Source organism: Tachyglossus aculeatus, chromosome 5 (genome assembly GCF_015852505.1).
Source record: "Tachyglossus aculeatus isolate mTacAcu1 chromosome 5, mTacAcu1.pri, whole genome shotgun sequence".
Taxonomy (NCBI): domain Eukaryota; kingdom Metazoa; phylum Chordata; class Mammalia; order Monotremata; family Tachyglossidae; genus Tachyglossus; species Tachyglossus aculeatus.
This window is the reverse complement of record NC_052070.1, coordinates 54,922,072-54,949,564: the sequence shown is the minus strand read 5'-3', so window position 1 is coordinate 54,949,564 and position 27,493 is coordinate 54,922,072. Positions and strand designations below refer to the sequence as shown.

The 27,493-nt window shown below is 57.3% G+C and overlaps 1 protein-coding gene across 4 annotated transcripts in view; it reads right to left on the bottom strand.

Annotated features, from left to right (window-relative positions):
• CROCC (ciliary rootlet coiled-coil, rootletin) overlaps window positions 1–27,493 on the bottom strand; it is a 51,062-nt gene that overhangs the window by 1,775 nt on the left and 21,794 nt on the right. Inside the window, exons 10-35 of one of the 4 annotated variants that reach the window (XM_038746556.1) lie at window positions 27,117–27,213; window positions 26,605–26,709; window positions 25,330–25,545; window positions 24,935–25,134; window positions 23,985–24,167; window positions 22,862–23,006; window positions 21,432–21,578; window positions 17,152–17,382; window positions 15,804–15,997; window positions 13,364–13,491; window positions 12,713–12,882; window positions 12,324–12,503; window positions 11,242–11,376; window positions 10,752–10,895; window positions 10,237–10,475; window positions 9,420–9,579; window positions 7,221–7,388; window positions 6,321–6,705; window positions 5,265–5,500; window positions 5,010–5,130; window positions 4,301–4,464; window positions 2,920–3,135; window positions 2,301–2,525; window positions 1,823–1,972; window positions 845–1,045; window positions 119–250 (exon numbers count right to left, since the gene is read on the bottom strand). In XM_038746556.1, the coding sequence (XP_038602484.1) occupies window positions 119–250; window positions 845–1,045; window positions 1,823–1,972; window positions 2,301–2,525; window positions 2,920–3,135; window positions 4,301–4,464; window positions 5,010–5,130; window positions 5,265–5,500; window positions 6,321–6,705; window positions 7,221–7,388; window positions 9,420–9,579; window positions 10,237–10,475; window positions 10,752–10,895; window positions 11,242–11,376; window positions 12,324–12,503; window positions 12,713–12,882; window positions 13,364–13,491; window positions 15,804–15,997; window positions 17,152–17,382; window positions 21,432–21,578; window positions 22,862–23,006; window positions 23,985–24,167; window positions 24,935–25,134; window positions 25,330–25,545; window positions 26,605–26,709; window positions 27,117–27,213 (4,672 nt within the window). Of the gene's footprint in view, window positions 1–118; window positions 251–844; window positions 1,046–1,822; window positions 1,973–2,300; window positions 2,526–2,919; window positions 3,136–3,819; window positions 3,953–4,300; window positions 4,465–5,009; window positions 5,131–5,264; window positions 5,501–6,320; window positions 6,706–7,220; window positions 7,389–9,419; window positions 9,580–10,236; window positions 10,476–10,751; window positions 10,896–11,241; window positions 11,377–12,323; window positions 12,504–12,712; window positions 12,883–13,363; window positions 13,492–15,803; window positions 15,998–17,151; window positions 17,383–21,431; window positions 21,579–22,861; window positions 23,007–23,984; window positions 24,168–24,934; window positions 25,135–25,329; window positions 25,546–26,604; window positions 26,710–27,116; window positions 27,214–27,493 lie in introns of those variants that run through there. The other 3 variants (XM_038746557.1, XM_038746558.1, XM_038746559.1) reach the window with 3 other exon arrangements.

Here is a 27,493-nt window from a genome sequence, read left to right as displayed (position 1 = left end):
AGGGGCTATACCCCCAGAGTCTGGCCTGGTCCAGGCAGGGCCCTGAGGGTGGGGAGGGGTCAGCAGAGCTTTCCCAACCCCTGGGGCAGTAGGGAGGGAAGGGGGTCAGGGCAGAGACCTCCAGCTGTTGGATCTGCCCCTGGGCCTCAGTCAGCTCTTGCTCGGTGCCGGCAAGGGAGCGGTCCAGCCGGCCTTTCTCGGCGCTCAGCCTCACCCAGTCCTCGTGGCTCTGTAGCTTCTCGCGTGCCACCTGCCACCAGGAAGAGGGAACATGGGAGGCTGTAAGCCCAGGGGCAGCTGCCTCTTTCCACCCTGTCACACACCCTCCGGGGCCACGGGAGTGGGTCAGGGAAGCCAGGGAGACCGGAGCCACAGCTAGTGAGCAGTGAAGCTCCGCCCTGAGATGGGCTGCAATCAATCAATCATATTTATTGAGCGCTTACTATGTGCAGAGCACTGTACTAAGCGCTTGGGAGGCACAAATTGGCAACATATAGAGACAGTCCCTACCCAACACTGGGCTCACAGTCTAAAAGGGGGAGACAGAGAACAAAACCAAACATACTAACAAAATAAAATAAATAGAATAGATATGTACAAGTAAAATAAATAGAGTAATAAATATGTACAAACATATATACATATATACAGGTGCTGTGGGGAAGGGAAGGAGGTAAGATGGGGGGGATGGAGCCGGAGACCACCACCGCACCTGGCAGGCTCTGATGCTCTGGGGCTGGTGGCAGGCAGGGGACAGGAATGGGCAGAGGGTGTTTCCAACCCTTTTGTCCCCCAGCCCCTGGTGACCTGGGGGGTGCCGGGTTCCCCCCCCCCGGCTCCCCACCTTGTCCAGGGTCTTCTTCAGGGCGAGCCGATCTTTCTCCAGGCGCAGGGCTGAGCGCTCTACTTCTCGCTTCTCGCTGTCCAGGTGGGCCAGGGCACGCTGCAGGCTGGCCAGCCGCTCCTGCAGCAGGCCCCGCTCCTCCTGCAGCCTCTGCACGGCCCGCAGGGCGGCCCGCTCGCCTTCCTGCCGCTGCCGCAGCAGCTGAAAGAGTGCAGGGGATGGGGTCGTGAGAACCGTCCCGCTCCGGTCTCCTCCGGGGAGGGTGGGTGGGAGGTTGAGGAAGGGAGAAGGAGGGAGAGCAAAGGGGAGGAACTCAACGGCCCCCAAGGGGACGGTGCAGGACTCCGGGGTCTCAGGGCTCGGAGAGGAAAATGAGCAAGAAGAGGATGATGAGGATGGCATTTATTAAGCGTTTACTATGTGCAAAGCACCGTTCTAAGTGCTGGGGAGGTTACAAGGTGATCAGGTTGTCCCCTGGGGGGCTCCCCCATTTTACAGATGAGGTAACTGAGGCCCAGAGAAGTTAAGTGACTTGCCCCAAGTCACAGAGCTGACAAGTGGCGGAGCCGGAATTTGAACCCATGACCCCTGACTCCACAGCCTGTGCTCTTTCCACTGAGCCACGCTGCTTCTCAGGGTCTGTAGACCCCGTGGGACGACACCCCTGGAGCTTCTCGCCCTACCCGCCACTTGTCAGCTAGGTGACTTTGGGCAAGTCACAACTTCTCTGAGCCTCAGTTACCTCATCTGTAAAATGGGGGTTAAGACTGTGAGCCCCACGTGGGACAACCTGATCACCTTGTCTCCCCCCAGTGCTTAGAACAGTGCTTTGCACATAGTAAGCACTTAACAAATGCCATCATTATGATTCCTATTACCCCTGGCTCCACAGAGGGCAGTTTTGGAGCCTGCTGGGGAGGCAGCCTGGGGGCCAGTTGGTTGGGCTACCGGGAGGGGCAACCGGGGCCCCCCTCACACCTCCTGCAGCTGCTGCACTTGGCCTTCCAGCTCCCTCCGCTGCCGCTCCAGCTCGGCCTGCTCACCGCGCAGGGTCTGGGTCTGCTCCGCCAGCGAGTGGCTCTGCTTCTTGGCCTCGGACACAGCCTGGCGGGCGGCATCCAGGCGCTCCTGGAAGGAGAGAGCTATGCTGAGGGAAGGATGGCATGGGCGGGGAACCCTCTGCTCCGGCTCCCAGCCCCTTCTGCTTGGCACAGACCCCATCGGCAACTCCCATCCCTGTTTTCGCCAGCCAGGTTGCTGTCCAGGAACGCTGGGGCAATTGCTATTGACTAGCTGGCTCACCCGCGAGTCCTGGGCCATGGCCACCGCCCGGCCCGCTCACCCGAGAGCCCTAGCCGTGCCCGCTGCTCAGTCCGCTCACCAGGGAGCCCCAGGCCACTGCCACTGCCCAGCCTGTTCCCCCAGGAGCCCCGGGCCGCGTCGACTGCCCGCTCACCTGCAGGACCCTGCGGTCGTGCTCGCTGGCTGTCAGCGCCTTCTGCAGCTGCAGGTTTTTGTCCTGGGCGGAACCGATGCTGCCACTGCTCTCGGCCAGAGACCCGGTGAGACCCTGCACCTTCTCCCGCAAGGCCTCCTCATTCTGCTCCGCCTTGGCCAGGGCCCCACTCAGCCGCTCCACCGTCAGCTGCAGGGCATCCGCCTTCAGCTCGCTGTCCGCCACCTGCCCGAGGAGTCCGGTGGGTCAGCAGAGGCTGGGGGCCAGGGAAGCTGTGCTGGGGTCACCCCGGGCCTGTCCCCTCCAGCCTAGCCTTGCTTAGCCAGACCTAGGCGAGTTGAGGAGGGCTCAGGGAGAGCAGAGGGAGGGCACACTGGGCCCCGACATTCAGCTGACGGCAAGCCCCAGCCTGGCTCGGCCCCCCAGTCCTCAGGAAGGGGGTGGACCAGGGATTGGGCAGAGTGAGGTAGGGAACCAAGGAGAGAGGATGATGGGAGGGTGGAGGATGAAGTGGGGGAGGAGGGTCGGGGATGACCAAGGGCGGGAGGAGGGACTAGGAGCAGGGCACGAGTGGGCTTGGCAGGGCGGGGCAGGGTAGGGCGACCCCCCGCCACGCCACCTGTCTCTGCAGCGTGACCACCCTCTCGCTCAGCGCGTGGACCTCGGCCTCACGGTCGCCCAGCCCCCGACGGCTGCGCTGCAGCTCCCCCTCCAACGCCCGCCGCAGCAGCTCCAACTTGGTGCCACGACTCTCCGACGCGTCCAGGACCTCCTTCAGACGGCGCTTATCGCTCTCCAGTTTGGCCTCGTTGGCTTTCATCTTGCCGATCTTCTCCTGAGAATGATGGGGGGGGGGGGGGGTCTTAGTGGGGATCAGTCCTCCACCCCACCCCCTCTGTGGCCCCCACTCCAAGCACTAGCCCCACCCCCGATGACCCCACCTCCCAAGCCAGGTGTGCCATGCAAACCTTTCCAGCTGCTTCCCTTCTACCTCTCCGCCTCTCCCAGCCCAGGGGCTCTCCTGTCCTGTAGCCACCGGCTCCCAGCTCTGGAGTGGGATCACCCTGGACATAAGGCCCCCGGCTCCTCGGGAATAACACCCGGGACTTGGGCAGGAAGGAGCAGGGGTTAGTTAAGACCCCAAAGTGACTGGAACGAAGAGCGGAGGCAGGGGCAGGTGTCCCATCCCCAGAAATGCAACCAAGAAGGGAGTGGGATCTCTCCAGTCTGGCTGGCGGGTGCCTGACTTGGCTAACTGGCTGGAGCCTGATGTGGCTAGCTGGCTGGAGCCTGACGTGGCTAGCTGAAGCCTGACCTAACTAGCTGACCGGCTGGAGTCTGACCCGGCTAGCTGGAGCCTGACCTGACTAGCTGGCTGGCTGGAGTCTGCTCTGGCTAGTTGGTTGTCTGGCGCCTCACCTTCCTAGCTGGAGCCTGACCTGCCTGGAGTCCCACCGTTACCAGACTCTGACGGTTGCCCCCAGGGTTTCATAAGCAGGAAAGAGTGCTGCCAGCCAACCTCCTCTGGCTTGGACTCAGAGGAACCATCCTGGAGTGGCGGTGGGGAAGTTCGGGGGCCAGACATGGGCAGAAAGGGGCCGGGATGGGGCCCAGAGTAGAGACACTGTCTCTGTCCCCTGAGCCGTGAGCTGCTGGGAGGGCAGGAGAGGGAAGGAGGAGGTGAGTGGGGGGAGAGAGGAAAGCGGAGGAAGGGAAGGGAGGCCCAGCTGTTCCCTCAGCCCCGCTGCTCCTCCACTCCCCCACGTCGGCTTGGCCAGAGCAGAGGCCAGCTCACTGCCCTGGCTGCCTCCCAGCTTTGTTCCTGGCTCTCCCTCGCCATCCCCGCTCGGAGGCTGGCCCAGGGCCAGAGACGCCAGACATAACAACCGGCAGGGCCAGGCGTGGTGAGGAGGGGCGGCCGGTGGTGAGAGGAAAGGGAGGGGGCCGGGGGAGGGATGGGACCCCCCCCACCACCGGGCCCGCCCACCCCCTGCCCCTACCTGTTGGGCCCGGCTTTCGCTTTCCGCCGCCTGCAGGCTCCGCTCCAGGGCCGCTACCTGGTCCAGGGCAGCCCTGCGCTCCCTCTCGCCGCGCCGCACGGTCTCTTCCTGCAGCACCAGCGCCGTCTGGGCCTCGCTCAGCCGCCCGTCCACGCTGCGCCGCCCTGCGGATGACCGGCAGGGAGGGGTGGGGCACTGGGAAGGGAGCTCAGGGAGGGGGGAGCCCCACGGGTGGAGGTGCCCCAAGTCAGAGACACCACCGGCCCTCACCGGGACGTCCAAGACCGAGGTGAGCTCAGACACCACCCCAGGGGGTGAAGGGGGAAAGGACCCAGCTGGGGGGTTGCTATGGGGGCGTTGGGAGGGGGCGTCACCCAAAAAGGGATCTGGCCAGGAGTCACTCCTTCACCCTCACGGGACACCTCTCTTAACCATCCCCCCCAACCAAGAGCCCTCGCCCCCCGACTGCCCAAGTCCCTGAGAGACTTCCAGCAAGATGATGTGAGAGTAGCTGGGAGTGGGGTGGAGGCTGGGCTTTCCCCTCAGCCTCACCAAATGCTCCTGGAGGCAGGTTGGTGCCCCTTCACATGCCATGACTCACTTCCTCTCCTGCACCGCGGGGTCACCCTCCGACACCTCAGCCTGAGCCCCTCTGGTGCCACGGGCAGAGGGTGGGGCGGGGGGAGAGGAAGACAAGGCTGCCACTCACCTTCCTCACTCTCGGCCATCAGCTCCTGCAGCTGCTGAACCCGGGCGCCGGTGCCGGCCCGCTCTGCCTCCACCTCTGCCATCCGGCGGCTCAGGGCTGTCGCCTGGGCCCGCGCTTGGTCCTGCGGCCCGAGGGCACGGGGGGAGAGAAGCCGGTCATCCGCGGGCCACCCCCCACCCAGCAGGCAGGGCAGCCCACGAGCCGGGGGTACCCAGCCTGGCACGCCTACCCTGGGGCGCCCCCGGCCAGCCGTACCCGTTCTCGCTGGGCATCCCGCAGCTCCTGCAGGAATTCTCGGAGAGCTGCCCGCACAGCCTCCAGATCAAGGTCCCCAGGGGGCGGGGAGAGCACGGGCTCCGGGGACCGCGGACGAGAACCGGGGCTGCGCTCGGGTGACGCGGGGCCAGCGCTGCCGCCGCTGCGGCCCTCGCCGGCTGGCTCGGCTCCTGTGGTGGCCAAGAGGAAGGAGGTAGGAGCCCCAAGGGTCTGGGCTGGAGAAGGAAAGAGCAAAGCAACCCCGGCTGGCAGAACTCTGAACAGAACCACGGACCGGAACCCAGAACCAGGCCTGTTCTAGCGCCCTCAGAATTAATAGTAGTAGTAGTGGTGGTGGTGGTAGTAACATTATTTACTAGGTGCCAACTTTGGGCAGAGGACTACAGGCCGGGCAGTGGGAGCTGCTCTGGGGGAATGAAAGAGAGAAAACTGAAGAACAGTTCACTAATTCTGTTGTACTCTCCCAAGCGCTTAGTACGGTACTCTGCATATAGTAAGCACTCAATAAATACTCCTGATTGATTGACTGATCAAGTGAACATGAGATCACTTGGAATTAGAAACTTAGACCTTGAGGACATCCCGTCTATGGCCATGCCTCTGAGACAGACTGCTCTTACACATTAGGACGGGAAATTCTGGCCAGGTTCTGAGACCTCCACAGAGGCTGCCCAGCACCTCTTCCCCTGACCTCAGGAATAGTCCAATATCTTACCACCCCCCAGATGAGGAGTTCCGTTCGGGTCTAACCTAAATCGCTCTTGTTGCCTTTCCCTCTTGTTCTGGCCTCAGTTGAGGGCTGGAGAAGTCTCCATCCCCTGTACTAGCACCTTCCAGCTCCCAAACATCACCCAGCTTTCTCTTCTCCAGGCTGAGATTCGCCACTTTCTCCCTAGGCTCTCCTGCTCTGCATTCCTCCCCTCCACCAAAGGCCATGAGGGCTGTAAGGGAGGGACTGGAGAATGGGCAAGTTGGGGAAGCAAGGCAGGGGCGGCAGGGAAATCCCGGGAGGATCGAGGAGAGAGTAGCAAGTACCTCTGGCGGGGGAGATGACCCTGAGGGGAGAGCGGGCGCGGCGCCAGGGAGCGGGGCTGGGAGGCCGCCCGGTCCGACCGATGCCCAGAGTGCGTCGCAGGGCGGAGCGCAGGCTGCTCAGCTGGAACTCCCCTTCCCGCCTCTGTCCCTCGACCCGGGCCAGCTCCGCCTCCAGGCCCTGGGCCCGGCCTTCGGCCGCGCTCAGTCGCAGCCCCAGTTCGGCGGCTTGGGCCTGGGCCCCTTCCAGCTTCAGGTCCAGGTGGCGGGCATTGTCCAGCAGCTTCTTTTCGGTCCCCCGCGACTCCTCCAGGGAGCCCAGCAGGCCCCGCTCCCGCGCCCGGAACTCCCCCTCCAGTTCCGACAGCTTCTTCTGCAAGGCCTGAATCTGGGTCGAGGGGGAAAGGGCAGCAAAGTGGGTGGGGGGGCCCGGTGGGGTAAGGGGGGCAGGCACCATCCAAGGGCAGTTCCCCAGGCTTCGGTGGGGGGCAGCTAGGCCAGGCTTCCCCTGCCCTCTGCTAGGGTCAGGGGAGTCAGGGAGGAGGAGGGGGAAGGAGACCCTTTGGACATCAGCAGGGACCAGGGAAGGGCCACAAACAGGAACCGACCCACCATTTGGAGACATTGGGCCAGACCCCAGGGAGGGTGCCGAGGGGAATAAATTTATTCTATTTATTTTATTTTGTAAATATGTTTTGTTTTGTTCTCTGTCTCCCCCTTCTAGACTGTGAGCCCAATGTTGGGTAGGGACCGTCTCTATGTTGCCAACTTGTACTTCCCAAGTGTTTAGTACAGTGCTCTGCACACAGTAAGCGCTCAATAAATACGACTGAATGAATGAATGAATGAATGATGAGGATCCCCCATTAGCTGGTGTGATGCCCAAGGGCCAGGGCTGGGCACCTCTTTCTGAGCCGTCTCCCAGTTGGCCTCGCTCTGCCGGAGTTTCTGCTTCAGGCCGAAGGCCTCTCGTTGGCTCTCTTTCTCCGCCTGCTCCCCCAGCGCTAGGCGGGCCTGCAGCTCCCCGACCTCCTGGCTTTTCTTGGTGTTCTCGCTGTCCAGCACCTTCATCTGCACCAGATGAGACAAGAGAAGAGAAGCAAAGTGGCTCAGTGGAAGGAGTCCGGGCTTTGGAGTCAGCAGTCATGGGTTCAAATCCTGGCTCCGGCAGTTGTGTGTCACTTAACTTCTCTGGGCCTCAGTTACCTCATCTGTCAAATGGGGATTAAGACTGTGAGCCCCCCACGGGACAACCTGATCACCTTGAAACCTCCCCAGTGCTTAGAACAGTGCTTTGCACATAGTAAGCGCTTAATAAATGCCATTATTATTATTGTTACTAGGGGTCCCATACTCCATCGCCACCGCAGATACACTCCCCCCTCAGCCCTGAGAAAGCCTCCTTAATACAAAACCTCCTGGAGACTGTAGCAGACAACTTCCAAAGAACAAAGTCTGGGCAGGGGTCGAATCCGACAGCAGAGCGAGTGGTTTCACAGGCCTGTGGTTTCTCGGGACCGCCAACCACTGGGAGGGTTCATCATCATCATCAACATCAATTGTATTTATTGAGCGCTTACTATGTGCAGAGCTCTCTGGATAGTTCGAACCAAGGGAGGCTGACCGAAGTGGATCGGGGCCTTGCTTCTGAGAGGACGTACCCTCAGCGAGCCTCTCCACACGTTCGCGGGTCTGCCTGATTGATTGGAAGCTGATGCCTGGAGGCGATGGAGGCTTGGGATGGTCCTGAGGCTGGGGAAGGGGTGGAGGCTGGAAAATCCCTCAGTGCTGCCCACCTGATAGGCGGACTGGCTGTTATTAGTGAGGCTGGGGGGATCGAGGCTGTGAAGCCATTTGTGGGGGTGCCTGGCTTCAAGACACAGGGCAAACCTCACTGATGGGTTTACAAATTGTTACAAGCACTGTGGCCTGTTGCACAGAATATGGGTTTAGGAGTCAGGAGGCTCTGGGTTCTAATACCGGCTCCACCATTTGTCTGGGTGACCCTGGGCAAATCATTTCACTTCATCTGTAAAATGGCGATTAAGACTGTGAGCCCCATGTGGGACAGGGACTGTGTCCAACTCCGTTTGCTTCTATCTATCCCAGCACTTACTACAGTGCCTGGTACCTACCAAGTGCTTAGCAAATTCCACAATTACTATAATTATTATTATTATACTCACCCAAGCTCACAGTACAGTGCCCTGCACACAGTAAGCACTCAATAAATATGATTGATTGACTGATGCTTGGTTGGTACCTAGAGACAGCCTGGCCCAAAACAGATTCGGGTGAAAAATGGAAATTTCTACAGGAAGAAAGAAAAATCCCTCTGTGTGGACATGATTAAGACCCTTTAAAGATCCCTGAAGAAACACTCAGCGAGGGAAGCAGCATGGCCTAGCAGATAAAGTATGGGCTTAGGAGGAAGAAGGACCTGAGTTCTAATCCCAGTTTTGCTACTTCTCTGCTCTGTGACCGTGGGCAAGTTACTTCACTTCTCTGTGCCTCAGTTACCTCATCTGTAAAATGGAGATTAAGCGCTTAGTACAGTGCTCTGCACACAGTAAGTGCTCAATAAATACGATTGATGATGAGATTAAGACTGTGACACCCATGTGGGACAAGGACTGTGTCCAACCTGATTAACTTCTACCTACCTCAGCATTTAGTATTGTCTGGCACATAGCAGGTACTTAACAAATACCATTAAAAAAAAAATAAGAAAAACCAATGACCGCAACTTCAGTCTGGCTAACAGATTTTACTGCATTCTACTTAGTCTGTTTTGAATTACTGCATTCTGCCAGGGGTTGGTACGATTGTCTGTGGCCCTGGCTGTTTTAATCTCTGTTATCAGGTCTACCCTGGGTGCTCTCTGGATAATTTAGGTCTCCAATTGCACGTTGATCTCCGGGTATGGTCGGCTCTGACCTGACCCGGCTCTTGGAAGGCGGGACCCAATGCTGGCTTGAGCAACGTTCAGACCTGCACGGGGGTGGGGGGCTAGGGTGGGGTGAGACTGACGGGACAGTGGTGTTCCTCTCTACCCCCTGACCCCCGCTGGCTCACTCCCCCGGGATGCCGTCCACCCTTTACCTGCCGCCGCAGTTCCTGTAGCTCCCGGCGAGCCTCCAGCCGTGACCTCTCCACTTCCTGCAGCCCGGTCCGAAGCTCCCCGGCTTCCCTGCCCGCTGCCGCCCGGGCCTCCTCCAGGAGGGCCAGCTTCTGCTCCTTGTCCTCGTTGGCACGTTTCAGGCTGCGGTGGGAAGCCCGGTCAGAGAGCAATCCCCGGGCCCTGCCTCCCTTGGGTGGATGGCGGGAGGGTCGCGGGGGAAAGAAGGGTACGCCTGGAAACCAGCAGCAGCTTGCTGCCCCGGAATAATAATGATGGCATTTATTAAGCGCTTACTATGTGCAAGGCACTGTTCTAAGCGCTAGGGAGGTTACAAGGTGATCAGGTTGTCCCACCGGGGGCTTACAGTTTTAATCCCCATGTTCCAGATGAGGCAACTGAGGCACAGAGAATTTAAGTGACTTGTCCAAAGTCACACAACTGGCGGAGCCAGAATTTGAATCCATGAGCTCTGACTCCAAAGCCCGTGCTCTTTCCACTGAGCAACGCTGCTTCTCTATTCACAAGGATTCCAATCTAACTCCGGGTTCAGGCCCCGGCTACGTTGGCTAGGGAGCCCACTGCCAGGGGCAGCGGCAAACCCTGATGGGTTGAATGAGCCCATCACACCTGGCTCAGGCTCAGAGTCCCTCTGGGGGTCCAGGGGATCCAGCCCCCTGGACCATCCCCGGACCAATTCCGGTGGCAGGGGATCACTTCTGCCCCCAGGAAGTCCTTGGCAGGCCCAGCCTCAGGGAGTGGGTGGGACGCAGACCCCGCTTCCCTGCCCAGCAGGCTCACCAGATCCTCTCGCCCTCAGCCCTCTTGACGGCAGCCCGCAGTTCCTCATTGGAGCAGCGCAGGGCCTCGCGCTCCTTGGCACTGTCCCCCAGACTGCGACGCAGCTCCAGGGCCTCCTGGCGCTGGGCTTCGCGCCCTTCCTGGCCCTCCCGCACTTTCCGCTGGGCCTCCAGGAGCTCCCGCCGCACCCCGTCTCGCGCATCCTCCACCAGCTGCAGCTGGGTCCGCAGCTCCTCCACCTGACCGGGGGGACGGGTCCGGGGATGATCCCCGGGGCAGTTCCTCCACAAAGGCTCCTTCCCCAGACCCCCAAGCCCCACAGCACGATGGTCTCCCTGCCCGGAAGCCTCCCACTTCCGCCGGCTGGGAATGGTGGTGACCCTCGTTAGGGGCCAATTTGAAAAAGGATCTGGATTTCCGGGCTGAAGGGCCCAGGTAGCGGCCAGGGTCCTCTCTCCCTGCCTGCCCCCACCCCTCCCTCGGTCCAGGGCTCCCCTCCCAGGGGCAGGACTCACCTCCCGGAGGCAGGACTCCCGCTGCTTGCCCAGATCCCAAGCCTGCTCATGCAGCGCCTTCACCTCCCGCTCGTGGGCCGTGATGGCTTCCTCGAACTGGGCCCGCAGGCTCCTCAGCTCCGCCGTCAGCGAGGTGACCGTGCTCTGGAGGCCGCCGCGAGACCACCTGGCTCTCATCCTCCCTCTCCCCGGCCAGCCAGCCAGCCTGCCCTCTCCCTTCCCGCCCACCTAGGGTCCTCCTCCCGCTTCTGAGGAGCCCCCAGGGCCATTCTCACCCGGAGAGTCAGACGTCCCTCTCCCGCCCCCGTACCTCCACGCTCCTCTGAGCCCGGGTCCCTCCACGTGCCTCAGTGGAAGGACCTGAGGGCCGGACAGGCAAGGGAGCAAGGTGGGAAGAGGAGGCCTCCTGACCGCTCCATCTGGTGACACTCCACCCCTCAGGGCTCGGGCCACCCCACCGGTTGGCCCAGCCCGCGCCCCCATCACCAACCCGGTCCTGCTCCTGCCGACTCAAGGCGTCGCGCTTCTGCCGCTCCATCTCCATGGAGACGGCGGCCAGGGTCTGCTGGGTGCCACTCAGCTTCTCGGACAGAGCCGTCTTCTCCGACTCCTTGAGGGACAGCGCCTGGGCCAGGAGGGTCGGGGTGAACGGAGAAGCCCTCAGGGCCAAACCTGCTAACGTTATCTCCGGGGCCATCAGAGATCCCCGGCGTCAGGATGATCCTGGGAACATGCCCAGTGGGTGAAGGGCAGTGGTGCTGTTTGCCATGCCAAGTCAGGAGCCCTGGCTTCTAATTCCAGCTCTCCCCTGACCCACTGCGGGATTTTGGAAAAGTCTCTTAACTCCCCCTCTAGACAGTAAGCTTCTTGCGGGCAATCAATCAATCGTATTTATTGAGCGCTTACTGTGTGCAGAGCACCGTACTAAGCGCTTGGGAAGTACAAGTTGGCAACATATAGAGACAGTCCCTACCCAACAGTGGGCTCACAGTCTAGAAGGGCAGGGATCGTATCTCCCAATTCTAATATATGATTCTCTCCCAAGGGCTTGGTATAGTGCTCTCCACACAGAAAGCACTCAATAAATACCATTGACTGAGGGTCCTCTGTCCCTATCTGATCTGTAAGATAGAGCAATGCAGCCCACATTTTCTGGTCCCTCCCCACCTCTCCCTGCTCCATAGGGCGAGTGTCAGAACAAATTAGTTAATAGGCAAAGTACTTTAGGAAATAAACACATTATGCAAACTTGAGGCCTATTATCCTGATCACTACTACAGCTACTAATTACTGTTGTGATTGTAATCATTTTTCCTGCTCTCTCCCTGACCACATACCCAAGAATGCCATCCTTCTCTGGATCTCAGTGACCTCATCTGTAAAATGGGGATTAAGACTGAGAACCCCACGTGGGACAACCTGATCACCCTGTATCCTCCCCAGAGCTTAGAACAGTGCTTTGCACATAGTAAGTGCTTAACAAATGCCAATTATTATTATTATTATTATCCTGGGCTCAGGTTGCCCTGGACCCCTGCCTTTCCCAGCCCAGCCTTGTCCAGCCCGACCCACCTGCTGCTTCTCATTCTCAGCCAGGAGAAGGCTCTCATCTCGCTCTTGCTGCAGAGCGGTGATCTCCTCGCTCAGCTCCTCCTTTTCCGCCTCGAAGCGTGCGAGCAGCTCCTCCCGCTCTTTGGTGAGCCGGTGCACCAGTTCTGTCCGCTCGGCCTCCAGCTCCCGCCGGGCTGCCTCCTATCGGGGCCCGAGGTCAAACCAGAGGCAGAAGGGCAGCTGGCCCCGCACCCTCAGATGCCCGCCCCGCGGCACCCCCGCCACTCCAGAAGGCAGGTAAGGATCAGGGCCCGGCGACTCCGCTGCCCTGGGTGAGCCAGCCCGGCCGAGGGCTCTCCGGTCACCCCGCGACCCGCCGTCACCCCCAGCCACCCTCCCCCGGCCTCCACCTTCTCCCTGTGGAGTCGCTCCACGGCCTCCTCGTGCGCGGCCTGCTCTCCCCGCAGCGTGGCCTGGGCCTCCTGCTCCACCCGGGCCAGCTTCTGCACCAGGTCCTCCTTGTCTCTCGCCGCCCTCTGCCCCTCAGCCTCCGTCTGTTTCCGCAGGGCCGTCAGCTCCACTGGAACAGGAGCGGCAAAAAGGGGGAAACTCACAGTCAGGGGCCCCATTCCCATCCCCGACGTCCAGGACTGTGGTTTGTGGGCCAAAAAAACCGGTGCCTCTGGCTCCTGCTGCTCTGGGCCTCAGTTTCCCCTGCTGTACCCTGGGAAGGCTCTCACCCTGATTCCCAGAGCCACTCTGAGGAGACAAATGAGATCCCATTTACGAAAGTACAATGGGAATATGAGAGACCCCTAAACTAAGGAATTGTTGCTTCAAAGGCAGAAGCAGGGCTCCTCTGAATGACAGATGGCCCCACGCCAACCGGGACAGCGGGGGCACAAAAAGGAGATGGGCGGCACCACCCCGTGACTCCTCCTGGCACTGCCCAACCGGGGACCGGCCCAGGGGACCAAAGTGGTGCTGGAGCAACTGCCCAGGCCGAGGAAGAGGCCGTGAAGCGGGGAGCCAGGTTTCTTGGGTCTTTCCTTGCCCCGTACCATGCAGCGTCTCCTTGGCCAGGAGCAGGGCCTGGTTCTCGGACTCCAGCTGTTCTTTCCGGCCTTCCAGGTGCCCCAGCTGGTGCTGCAGGTCAAACAGGCTGGTCTCCAGGGCTTCCTTTTCTGACCTGCAACCGCGGACCGACGCTGGCTAGGATCCTTAAGCCACTGTTCCTGGCCAGACCAACTCCCCAGCAGGCAGTCCCCTCCTCTCGGGAGCCCCCAGCCAGGAGGGGCAGACTCATGGCTTGGAGGAGGGCACCCCAACATCTGCTGGGCGTCTAATCGCGGCTGTGGGCTCCGCCACGTGCCTGCTGTGTGACTTTGGGCAGGTCACTTAGCTCTCTGTACATATCTTTAATAACGTACATGCCTGTAATTTAATTATATGAATGTCCGTCTCCCCTTCTAAAGATAATAATAATTGTGGTATTTGTTAAGCACTTACTGAGCGCCACTCACTACACTAAGCGCTGGGGTGGATACAGGCAAATCAGGTTGGACACAGTTCCTGTCCCACATGGGGCTCCCTGTCTCAATCCCCATTTATTATTTTATTTATTTATTTTATTTTTATTTATTTATTTTACTTGTACATATCTATTCTATTTATTTTATTTTGTTGGTATGTTTGGTTTTGTTCTCTGTCTCCCCATTTTAGACTGTGAGCCCACTGCTGGGTAGGGACTGTCTCTATATGTTGCCAACTTGTACTTCCCAAGCGCTTAGTACAGTGCTCTGCACACAGTAAGAGCTCAATAAATACGATTGATTGATTGATTGATTGATTGATTTTACAGGCAACTGAGGCTCAGAGAAGTGAAGTGACTTGCCAAGGTCACACAACAGACAACATTAGTGGTGGAGTTGGGATTAGAAATAAGTCCTTCTGACACCCAGGCCTGTCTGGGCTTTATCCACTATGCTATGCTGCTTCTCATGCTGCTCTACCCCTGTGGACTGTAAGCTCATTGTGGACACGGAATGTGCCTGGTATATTGTGATACTGTACTCTTCCAAGTGCTTAGTACAGTACTGCTCTCTCCCAAGCACTTAGTACAATGCTTTGCACACAGTAAGTGCTCAATAAATGCAATTGAATGAATGAATGCTTTGCACACAGTAAGTGCTCAATAAATACAATTGAATGAATGAATGAATGCTCTGCACACAGTAAGTGCTCAAAAAATACAATTGAATGAATGAATCTCTGGTTCCATCATCTGTAAAATGGGAGTTCAGCACCTGTTTTCCCTCCCATTTAGACTGTGAGCCCCACATGGGACAGGGACAGTGCCCAACCTGATTATCTGTAATTTATTTATTTATATTAATGTCCATCTCCCACCCCTCTAGACTGTAAGCTCATCGTGGTCAGGGAATGGGTCTGTTGTTTTGTACTCTCCCAAGCACTTGGTACAGCACTCTGCACACAGTAAGCGCTCAATAAATACGACTGAATGAATTATACCTACTCCACTCAGTAAACACCACTGACTGATTGATTGAGGAGACGGTCCTCCTCGGCTCCCTGACTCCCAACTCCTCTCAGCATCTGCCACCATCTCCATCCGCACCATCCCTGCTGCACTGGCTCCATGGCCCCCGGAGACATCTCCCTTATTTGGTCCTGGCCTGTCCTCTCCACCCTCCGGAGACAAACATTTACTTTCATATATATAATAATAATTTATTTATATTAATGTCTGCCTCCCCCTCGAGACTACAGGCTCGTTCTGGGCAAGAAACGTGTCTGTTATACTGTATATTGTATATTCATTCATTCAGTTGTATTTATTGAGCGCTTACTTTGTGCAGAGCACTGTACTAAGCCCTTGGGAAGTATAAGTTGGCAACATATAGAGACGGTCCCTACCCAACAGTGGGCTCACAGTCTAGAATATCATCTGCAACCCTACCCTAGCACTTAGCACAGTGTTTGGCACACATAGGAAGTGCATAACAAATACCACAGTTATTAATACCCAGAGGGGCAGCAGCACCAGCCAAATTGGGGGTCCTGGATGCCAACTCACCAGGAGGCAGTGGCCTCCTTGCCGCAGGAAGCACTCACCTCTCCCTTCCAGCCAGACACGGCCCTCGGGGGACTCTGCCATTCTGTGTCTCTCTAATACCCCTTCTGGTGGCCCAGACCTGGGATGCAACAGCTGCAGCTTGTACATATCTATTCTACTTATTTTATTTTAATATGTTTGGTTTTGTTCTCTGTCTTCCCCTTCTAGACTGTGAGCCCACTGTTGGGTAGGGACCGTCTCTATATGTTGCCAACTTGTACTTCCCAAGCGCTTAGAACAGTGTTCTGAACACAGTAAGCGCTCAATAAATACGACTGATTGATTGATTGAAGCCCCTCCCCAAGGGGGGAGACCCCACCCAGCCCGGAGGGAGAGATCAGGGTAAAGATCCCAAAGTGCCTTACCGGAGGCCGGTGGTCTCCTCAGCCAGGGTCCGGTTCTCCCGCTCCGAGGCAGCCAGCTGTACCACCAGGCTGGCCTTCTCCTTGGTCAGCGACTCCTGCTCCCGCGCCGTCCGGGCCAGAGTCTCGGCCTGCCGCTCCCCGTCCCGCCGCGCCTGCAGCAGCTCCTCCTCCTGCCCGCTCCGCTGCCGCGATAGCTGCCAAGGCGCGAGCTCGTTATGGGCAGGAAACCTGACTGCTAATTCTGTTCTACTGTAATAACAATGTTGGTATTTGCTAAGCGCTTACTACGTGCCAAGCCTGTTCTAAGCGCTGGGGGGATACAAGGTGATCGGACTGTCCCACGTGGGGCTCACGGTCTTCATCCCCATTTTACAGACGAGATAACTGAGGCCCGGAGATGTGAAGTGATTGCCCAAAGTCACACAGCTGACAAATGGCGGGGCTGGGATTAGAACCCACGACCTCTGACTCCCAAGCCCGGGCTCTTTCCACTAGGCCACGCTGCTTCACTCCCAAGCACTTAGTACAGCGCTCTGCACAGAGTAAGCACTCAGTAAATACCACTGACTGATTGAGGAGAGGGTCCTCCTCGGCTCCCTGACTCCCAACTCCTCTCAGCATCTGCCGCCATCTCCATCCCCACCATCCCTGCTGCACTGGCTCCATGGCCCCCGGAGACATCTCCCTTATTTGGTCCTGGCCTGTCCTCTCCACCCTCCGGAGACTAACATTTCCTTTCATATATATAATAATAATTTATTTATATTAATGCCTGTCTCCCCCTCGGGACTATAAGCTCGTTGTGGGCAAGGAATGTGTCTGTTATACTGTACATTGTTTATCATCTGTAAAACCTGTAAAATGTAAAATCACCTGTTCTCCCTCCCATTTAGACAGTGAGCCCCACCTGGGACAGGGACTGTGCCCAATCTGCTTATCTGTAATTTATTTATTCTATTAATGTCTGTCTCCTGCCCCTCTAGACCGTAAGCTCGTTGCGGTCAGGGAATGTGTCTGTTTATTGTTGTATCGTACTCTCCCAAGCGCTTAGTACAGTGCTCTGCACACAGTAAGCGCTCAATAAATATGATTGACTGACTGACCCTCTCCTCACTTCGCTCGGCCCTGCCCAACTTGAAGCATCCAGGTCTGTGCCCAGGCCTTGGCCACACCGTGCTTTCGCCATGCCCTGGACCAAGACGCTCCCAAGTAGCGGTGCCATCTTGAGCCCTTGATGCCCCTCTGGGGTCAAGAGGATGGAGCCTGAGCTGGGACTGCCCCAACCCACCTTTGCCCTCCCATGCCCTCCCTTCCAAGGCATGCCCCCCCTTCCAAGGCATGCCCCCACCTGTGCCAGCTGCTCCTGCAGCTGGGCCCGCTCCCTGTGCAAGATGGACAGCTGACGCTCCAGTCGGTCCCGAGTGTCCTGGGCCTCGCGCAGGGCCCGCTCCAGCCCCTGCCGCCCGGCCTTCAGCTCCTGCTTCTCCTGCTCCAGTCGCACCAGCTGGTCCCGCATGGAGCCCTTCTCCTGCTCCGCTTCCCGCCTCTGCCCCACCAGGGCCCCTCGCTCCTCTTCTAGCTGTGGAGGCAAGGGACAGAGGGCCAAGAGGGCCCGTGGTCTCGTCCATAGGAGTCCGGGGGTCAGGTCTTCCAGCCCAGCCAGCAGACCGAGCCAGGGTGGGGCTGTGGAAGTGGAGGCTGCCCTTCCTGGACCTGGGGTCCCAGGGCTAGGTCTAAATTTCTCAGCTCCCTCCACGGCCCCTCATCCTGACGCTCTTGCCCCCGAGTCCTACAGCTGGGAGAGTAAAGACACCCCCTGACTAGCCCTCCTGGGTGGACACTAGCCCCACTCCAGCCAACACCTTCTATCGCAGCTGGACCTGGGAAAGCTGGGCTTCAGTACTTTCAGTCAGCACTCACCTTTCTTTGCCCATCTTCAACCTCTGCCACCACCCAGCACACTGCCGCACTTGGTAAACCAAGGGCGTGACTCATGCCCACTGACCTCGGAAGTTGTTTCCGATGTTTAACTCCCTCTTCAGATCCTCTGCCCCCCCATCTCTTGCCCCTAATGACCTGGCCATCTATTTAATCAATACAATTGAAACCACTGGGTGTGATCTCCTGCTCCTTCAACTCTTTCATCTTCCCCAGCAGTATCACAAGAGGAGATATCTTACCTCCTCTCAAAATCCACTCCTCCATCTGCGCCTCCAACCCCATCCCTTTGCAACTTATCAAAACACTTACTCCATCACTTCTTCCCTCCTTGACCACCATTTGCAACTGTTCACTCTCCAATCACTTTTACCCCACTGCTTTCAAACATGCTTATTTTTACCTACCCTAAAAACACCCTCTCTTGGCCCCATGACTCCCTCCATGGTTCCATCTCCCTTCTACCACTCCTCTCCAAACTCCTTGAGCGAGTTGTCTACACCCGCTATTCCCACTTCCTTTCCTCCAATTCTCTCCTTGAGTCCCCTCCAATCTGACTTCCTCTCCACTTCGCTCCACCGAAACTGCCACTTCAAGGGTCACCAATGATCTCCTTGTTGCCTAATCCAATGGTCTCTACTCCACCCTAATCCTCCTTGACCTCTCAACTGCCTTCGACACTGTTGACCACCCCCTCTTCCTGGAAATATCACCCAAGCTTGGCTTTGCCGACACTGTCCTCTTCTGATTCTCCTCCTCTCTGGCCGCTTATTCTCAATCCCTTTCATGGGTTCCCCTTCTGCCTCCCACGCCCTAATTGCGGGAGTTCCTCAAGGTTCCGTTCTGCATCCCCTTCTCGTCTCCATCTATACCCACTCCCTTGAAGAACTCATTCGCTCCCACGGCTTCAGGTACCATCTCTACGTGGATGATTCCCAAATCTACATCGCCAGCCCTGATCTTTCTCCTTCTCTTCAGTCTCGTGTTTCCTCCCACCTTCAGAACATCTCTACTTGGATGGCACACTGACACCTCAAACTTAACATGTTCAAAACAGAACTCCTCGTTTTTCTCCCACAAACCCTGTCCTCCCCATTACTTTCCCAGCAGTGAAGACAGCACCACCACCCTCCCTGTCTCATAAGCCGCGATCCTCGACTCATCTCTCTCATTCAATACACTTATTTGATTGGCCATCAAATACTGTCAGTTAAACCTTCACAACAACACTAAGATCTGCCCTGTCCTCTCCACCCGAACTACTACCATGTTAATCCCAGCACTTATCCTATCCTACCTCGATTATTGCATCGGCCTTCTTACTGGCCTCCCTGCCTCCTGTCTCTCTCAACTTCAGTACATACTTCACTCTGCTGCCCAGATCATTTTTCTATGAAACCATTCGGTCGATGCTTCCCCACTCAAGGCTCTCCAGCGGTTGCCCATCCACACCCAAGTCAAACAAATTCTTAACCACTGGCTTTAAATCACTCAATCACCTTGCCCCTTCCTACCTATCTCTCTGATTTCTTACTAAAGCCCAGCCAGCACACGTCACTCCTCTAACGCCAACCTCAATGTCATCTATCTCGCCACCGACCCCTCACCTACCTCCTGCGTTGAACTCTCTCCCCCTTCACATCCAACAGACGATCATTCTCCCCATAATCAAAGCCTTACTGAAAGCACATCTCCTCAACTAAGCCCTCATTTCCTCCTCTCCCACCCCCTTCTGCATTGCCCTTGCACTTGGATTTGTACCTTTTATTCGCCCCTCCCTCGTCCTCACAGCACTTCTGTACATATCTGGAGTTTTCTCCTTTTCATTAACGTCTGTCTTGCCCTCCATACTGAAAGCTCCGTGTGGACAGGGAATGTGTCTACCAACTCCATTATACTGTACTCTCCCAAGTGCTATGCACACAGTAAACACTCATTCCCTCATCTGTAAAAAATGGGGATTAAGAGTGTAAGCTCAGTGTGGGACAAAGGACTGTGTCCAACTTGATTAACCTGTTTCTACCCCATTCCATTCATTCACCCATTCAGTCGTATTTACTGAGTGCTTACTGTGTGCAAAGCATTGTACTAAGCCCTTGGGAGAGTACAACGGAACAACAAACGGACACATTCCTGCCCACAACGAACTCGCAGACTAGAGGGGGGCAGATGCAGCGGTGAAGCCGCTACATGACAAGCGTGACAAGTGTAGGGATCAGTGATGGTGGTGAAGGAAGGAAGGGGTGAATCCTGGGCAATTTTGAGGAGGAACAACCAACAGGATTTAGTGACTTGTGGATTGAAAGAGATTTTGGAGTCAAGGATAATCCCTGTGCTTAGAACAGTTCTTGGCACATAATAAGTGCTTAACAAGTACCATAATCATTAATAAATACCATTGATTAATGGCTCTTCTATCCCCAGCAACTGGGCCTTTGCAGAAGGCTGAGAAGCAGCAGAGGGGCTAAGAGGCCCCTCAGAGAAGCAGCGTGGCTCAGTGGGAAGAGCCCGGGCTTTGGAGTCAGAGGTCACGGGTTCAAATCCCGGCTCCGCCAACTGTCAGCTGTGTGACTCTGGGCAAGTCACTTAACTTCTCCGTGCCTCAGTTACCTCAACTGTAAAATGGGGATTAAGACTGTGAGCCCCCCGTGGGATGACCTATCATCTTGTAACCTCCCAGCACTTAGAACAGTGCTTTGCACATAGTAAGCGCTTACTAAATCAATCAATCGTATTTATTGAGTGCTGACTGTGTGCAGAGCACTGTACTAAGCGCTTGGGAAGTACAAGTTGGCAACATAAATGCCATCATTATTATTATTATTATTATTCTGCAGGAAGTGGTACGCTGCCCGATGGTGACAGGCCCTCTCTGAGGGGAAGGCGACCCAGGCACAGGCTCTAATGCCAGTTCCACCATTGGCCTGCTGTGTGACCTCAGGAAAGTCACTTCATTTCTCTGGGACTCAGTTCCTCATCTGTAAAATGGGGATTTAACACCTGTTCTCCATTAGACTATGAGCTCTGAGTGGGACAGGGACTGTGTTCGTTCATTCATTCGTATTTACTGAGCACTTACTGTGTGCAGGGCACTGTACTCTGTCCGTCCGGAAAGGCAGAGCCAGACAAATAAATCTCCCTCCGCACATCCGCCAAGCTAACTCTCTTCCTCCCTTCAAAGCCCTACTGAGAGCTCACCTCCTCCAGGAGGCCTTCCCACACTGAGCCCACTCCTTCCTCTCCCTCTCCTCCCCCGCCTTACCTCCTTCCCCTCCCAACACCTGTATATATGTTTGTACATATTTATTACTCTATTTTATTTGTGCATATTTATCCTATTTATTTTATTTTGTTAGCATGTTTTGTTTTGTTCTCTGTCTCCCCCTTCTAGACTGTGAGCCCGCTGTTGGGTAGTGACCGTCTCTATATGTTGCCAACTTGTGCTTCCCAAGCGCTTAGTACAGTGCTCTGCACACAGTAAGCGCTCAATAAATACGATTGAATGAATGAATGAATGAATACTAAGACCCTGGGAGAGTACAATGTAACAATAAACAGACACATTCGCTGCCCACAACAGGCTTACAGTCTAGAGTAGGTTGTGTCTGATCTAATCACCTCGTATCTGCCCCAGGGCTCAACACAGAGTTAGGGCTTAATGAAAACCGTTACTGTCAGGGCTATTATTACCTGCACAATGGCCCGGTTCAGCTCCAGTTTGTCCTGGGCCAAGCTCTCGTTGAGGGCGCTCAGTTTAGACAGCGAGTCCCGCAGAGAGGCCTCCTCCACCTTCAGCTTCCCCGTGGCCAACTCCAGCTCCACTCTGCTGGCCTCAACCTGGGGGACAGACAGGCAGATCAGAGACAGAGAGCTAGAGAGGGAGCGAGACAGAGACAGGCCCCGGCAGCCGCAGACCAAGACAGAGAGCAAAGCAGAGGGAAAGCCTGAAACAGACACCCAGAAGAAGAGGCAGTCGAAAAGATGAGAGGCAGGGCGTAGGAGACGAGGGCAGAGAACAAGATCAGTATCAAAAAAACACACTGTGGTCAAGTGAAGAAAACGGTCACAAAACCTGTAAGCAAATTCAAACGCTCTTGTCAGAACAAGAGAAGCTGCGTGGCCTAGTGGATAGAGCCCGGGCCTGGGGGTTAAGACCCGGGTTCTAATCCCTGCTCCGCCACTTGTCTGCTTTGTGACCTCTTCGCTGCTCTGGGCCTCAGTTACCTCATCTGTAAAACGGGGATGAAGACTGGGAGCCCTATGTGGAACATGGACTGTGTCCAATCTGATTAGTTTGTATCTACCCCGGGGCTTAGTACTGTGCCTGGCACATAGTAAGTGCTTAACAAATACCACTAAAAAAAAACCACAAGAAGGAATGGACTTGGTGCAGCAGGAATTTTGATTAGTCAGAGGGCAGGGGCGTGCGGGGATTAAACTCTGGTCAAAAAGCCCATCAGAAGACCAGGAGCAGCAAGACTGGAGTCGGGGGGAACAGCAGAAAGATAACTAGCTGTGGGGAGTTTGTGGAGGCTGGCAGAGTTCCCCTGTTCTCACCTAGTCCTGACCCGAACTCTCCCCTGCCAAAGCACTCCAGACGGGCAGGCCAAGATCCTCCCCCGACTCCCACGATTCAGTTCTCACACGGACACATCGGGGATTTCAGAGGGAAGGGGGAGACGGGGGATAAGCAGGCCACCGGCCTCTTTCCGACTGCGCCGGAGTCCTGGCCGCACGCAGCATCCCAGAACCGCGGCACGGAGGGAGCCGACCAGGGCACGGTGGGGAGGTCTGGCCTGAGCAGCTCAAACAGCCGTCCCTCAAGGAAGGTTGAAGGACGGTATATGCCTCGAGGCAGGGGACTGGACTAAATGAATGGGGATCCCCTCTGTGTGGCCACATTTGAACAGGGTCGTTTGCAAAGTAAGCTCCCGGTGTGCCGCGGCTGGAGATGTCCTGCTCCCTGGATGTGCCCAGGGCGGTGTTTCCTGACATCTAGCAGCACACCCGGCAAAAAAGGCTCGGAGGCCTTCCCTGGAGAAGCCGCTCAGGGATACGGGGATCAATCAGCCCGATTAACCCAACGTGAAGGTTGAACGGGGCTGGGGGGGGACCCTGACCTTGCTCAGCGTCTCCGTCACTTCTGCCTTCTCGGCGTCCAGCACGTCCTTCTCCAGCGTGGCCTTGCTCAGCGCCTCTTTAGCCAGCACCAGCTCCTTGGCCAGACCTGATTTCTTCCCCTCCACCTGCTCCAGCTGCTTGCGGCTGCGGGGCAGGGCGGGGCGGGGCGGGGCGGGAGGGAGAGCACCGCCTGGTTCTCCTGTGCCCTCGCCGTCCAACGGCTTTCAGCGATCCCTTCGCCATGCTAGCCTCAAGCCACCAGTTCCTCGAAAAGCCCACGTTCAGAAGACCGGCTCACCGCTGAGCCCCTGCTTTCACTCTTCCCGCCTCCAACCCACCTCCCAGTCTGCTCCCAGTCAGTCAATCATATTTATTGAGCGCTTACTGTGTGCAGAGCACGGCACTAAGCGCTTGGGAGAGTAAAATACAAAAATATCACAGACAACATTCTCTGCCCACAACGAGCTTAGTCTAGAGGGGGAGACCAACATCAATATAAATAAATAAATTACAGATATGCACATAAATGCTGCGGGGCTGAGAGCGGGGAGGAATAAAGGGAGCAAGTCAAGGCGATGCAGAAGGGAGCGGGAGAAGAGGAAAGGAGGGCTTCATCAGGGAAGAGTTCTTGGAGGAGATGTGCCTTCAATAGGTTTTGAAGGAGGGAAGAGTAATTGTCTGTCGGATATGAGGAGGGAGGGCTTTCCGGGCCGGAGGCAGGACGTGGGCTGAGAGGTCAGCAGCGAGATAGACGAGATCGAAGTACAGTGAGAAGGCTGGCATTAGAGGAACGAAATGTGCAGGCCGGATTGTAGGAGAGCAGCGAGGCGAGGTAGGAGGGGGCCGGGTGACTGAGGGCCGAGCTCCCAAGGAGCGGGATGAGCCGCTGTGTGTCGCGTAGCGGTGTGTGTCCTCTCCTGCCGGAGCAGGGTGGCTGAGCAGGGGAAGGAGCCACGAGGCGGGTGCGAGGAGGCGGGAGTGGGGAAGCAGAGGGGGAAGGATCCCTTCAGTCTGGCTCAAAGACCCACTGAGTCAAAGGTCAGGGCCTTTGGAAGAATCTGAGTGGTGAGAGAGAGGAGAGAGTCAGCCCGACGGCCTCTCTCCTCGTCCCCCGCCCCTCACCTTCGCTCGATCTCCCTGCGGGCCCGCTCCCTGTCCTGGATGGCGTCGTCCTTCTCCTCCGCCAGCTGATCCCTCTGCCGCTGCAGGTCCCCGCTGGCCAACTGCAGCTTCTCCTGCTCCTGACGCAGGGCGGCCACCTGCTGCTGCAGGGCCTGGACGTTCCCGGCCAGCTCGCTCTTCTCGCTGCCCAAGGGACCGGGGAGAGGAGGTTCAAGAGGCCCCGGGGGCCTGGGTTCGAGTTCCACCACTCGGGGGATGACCTGGAACAAGTCCCTGGAATTCCCCGGGCCTCCTCCGACCCCCTGTACGATGGGAAGGACAACCCGTGACCCCTCCCTGACCCCTGCCATTCCAGCCCAGGCTGGATAATAATAATAATAATAATGATGGCACTTATTAAGCACTTACTATGTGCAAAGCACTGTTCTAAGCGCTGGGGAGGTTACAAGGTGATCAGGTTGTCCCATGGGGGGCTCACGGTCTTAATCCCCATTTTCCAGAGGAGGGAACTGAGGCCCAGAGAAGTCAAGTGACTTGCCCAAAGTCACACAGCTGGTCGGTGGCAGAGCCGGGATTAGAACCCACGACCTCTGACTCCCAAGCCCGTGATCTTTCCACTACGCCACGCTGCTTCACACAACGACGGCATTTATTAAGCGCTTACTGTGTGCAAAGCAGTGTTCTAAGCACTGGGGAGGTTACAAGGTGATCATGTTGTCCCACAGCGGGCTCACCGTCTTAATCCAGATGGGGTAACTGAGGCCCAGAGAAGTGACTTGCCCAAAGTCACCCAGCTGACAAGTGGCGGAGCCGGGATTCAAACCCATGACCTCTGACTCCAAAGCCCGGGCCTTTTCCGCTGAGCCACGCTGCTGGACCTTCCCGCGGTCTCCCCCGCCCGCCCCGCTCAGGCCCACCTCCCTCCCCCGGTCCGGACCAGGGGTCCGCACCTGCTCAGGAGGTCAGTGACGCCGCGGAGCCGCCGAGCCTCCCTCTGGGCATCCTCCTTGGCCTGAGCCGCCCCATCAAGCGCATCCTGCAGCTGCAGCAGCCGCTTCTCCAGGGCCCGCCGCTCCCCCTCGCCCTGGCCCAGCTGCTTCCGCAGGGAGCCCAGCAGGTCCTGGCTCGCCTCGTACCGCCCCCGCATGTCCTGGAGAGACACCCGGGTCCCCATCTGGGTATCCCCCCGCCAGCCCCCCGGTGCCCAGAACACCCCAGCGACGCAGAATCGGCTCGTCCCTAGGACCCCCGAACCCTGGAGCCCCCCACCAACCAGCCCCCCGCCCCTCCAAGCTGATTCGCCCGGGGCCCCCCACCCCCAGGAGGCCCAGCCGGGTCTTCCCACCTGAACCTGGAGCTGCCGCTTGTGCAGGGCGGAGTGGACCAGGGTCAGCGTGGAGTCCGAGCAGGCCGGGGAGCCGCAGCGGCGGGGGGAGCAGGGGCGCAGCGGGGACGGGGTGCGCAGGCTGGAGGACAGGCCCCGCAGGCTGGCATCCGAGGCCTCTGGTGTGCGCTCCGTCCCGCTCAGCTGAACCCCGCTGTCTGCATCTGACAGGACGGCCTGCCGGGGAAGGGAGCAATCCACCGGTCGGTCAATCGACGGTACATTTACTGAGTGCTCACTGGGCAGACCGCTGTACTAAGCGCTCGGGAGAGGACTACACAGTTGGGGGGGAAAGGGAAAGGCTCACACTGGATCTGCGCATTGCCCAGCTCCATTCCTAATCCCTGCTCTGCGCTGGCCTTCCGACTGCACTCAGATTCTGTTGCTCCTCACCATAATTTAGTATCCGGCTCCGTGGAAAGAGCAGGGGCTTGGGAGTCAGAGGTCATGGGTTCTAATCCCGGCTCCGCCACTTGTCAGCTAGGTGACTTTGGGCAAGTCACTTAACTTCTCTGAGCCTCAGTTACCTCATCTGTAAAATGAAGATTAAGACTGAGCCCCACATGGGGCAACCGGATCACCTTGTATCCCCTTCAGTGCTTAGAACAGTGCTTTGCACATAGTAAGCGCTTAACAAATACCATTATTATTATCTGCCTTCCCCACTAGGCTGTAAACTCTTAGAGGGTAGAGATTGGGTCTACTAACGTTTGTATTCACCAACGTGCTTAGTACAGTGCTCTGCATACGTACACAGCTTGGCCTAGTGGAAAGAACACGGGGCCTGGGAGAGACAGGATTTAGATTCTAGTCCTGGTTCTGACACGTGTCTATCATGTATCCTTGGGCAAATCACTTAATTTCTCTGGGCCTCAGTTCCCTCAACTGTAAAATAGGGATTAAATCCTACTCCTTTCAACTTAGAACGTGAATCCCATGTGGGACAGGGACTCTGTCCAGCCTAATTAACTTGTATCTACCCCGGACCTTAGAACAGCGCTTGGCACGTAGTAAGTGTTTAATAAATACCATTCTTATTATTACTATATACCACCAACTGTCTGATTGACGTACTGGCAAGCATAAGGGGGCAACACAGCTCTCCCACCAGGCCAGCTCTGAACCCTCGCTGCCTATGTTGCTAACTTGGACTTCCCAAGCGCTTAGTACAGTGCTCTGCACACAGTAAGCACTCAATAAATATGAATGAATGAATGAATACAAGCCCACACACACCTGAGCCAGGTCCCTCAGGGTTTGCTGCAGCACCTCCGATTCAGTCCTCAGGGTCTCCAGCTCCTCCGCTTCCAGGACTGTCTGCTCCTGCAGCCGCGTGGCCTCCTGCACAGCCAGGAAAGGACTGAGAGACGCTTCCCTGGTCTTCAATTCCCGGCCCAGGCTTCCGGGCCCGGCTGGAGGTCACCGCCAGGAGCGGCCCCCAGAAGCAAGAGGCGAGGACAACGGAGGTCCCTGGGTTCCCCAGGGATTTCCTCCGCACAGCAACCAAGGCAGCGAGAGTCACTCGAGGCTGACGGCTGAAAAGGCATTGCCTCGGAGGAGAGGCCGCAGGCAGGGCCGGGGCAGGGCCACAGGAACAGGACTACTACAGGGTTGGGGCAGAGGCTGGGGCAGGGATTAGAGCCCAGCCTAGCCCCGGGGACAATCAGGGCCAACAGGGCAGAGGGGGTCAGGCGGGGTTGAAGGGGGCCGGGCAGGGCAAAGGAGCTGCGGCCCTGCCCTCGTCTCACCAGGGTCTCCAGCTTCTGGGTCAGGGCCTCGTTGGCCCGCTCCTTCTCGGCAGCCTGGCTCTGCAGCCGCTCCAGAGATAGTGCCAATTCGGTCACTCTGGGTGAGGGCCGGGGGAAAACGCAGAGGGTGCTGTCAGCTTTGTCTGAACGGAATCCCTCCCATTGCCCTTCCTGGTGCCCCCTCCCCTGCCCCAGCTGCCCAAGGGAAACCGGGACAGCTGGGCTCTTTCCTCTTCCCAAGCCCCCGGTTCTGTGCCCCCCTTCTCTGCTTCCCAGCTCCCCGCAGGTCACCCAGGCTCCCAGATGCAGGGAGGGAAACAGAGACTCTCAACTGCCCTGCCTCTGGCCTCGCTACTCTCCTACTACAACCCAGCCCA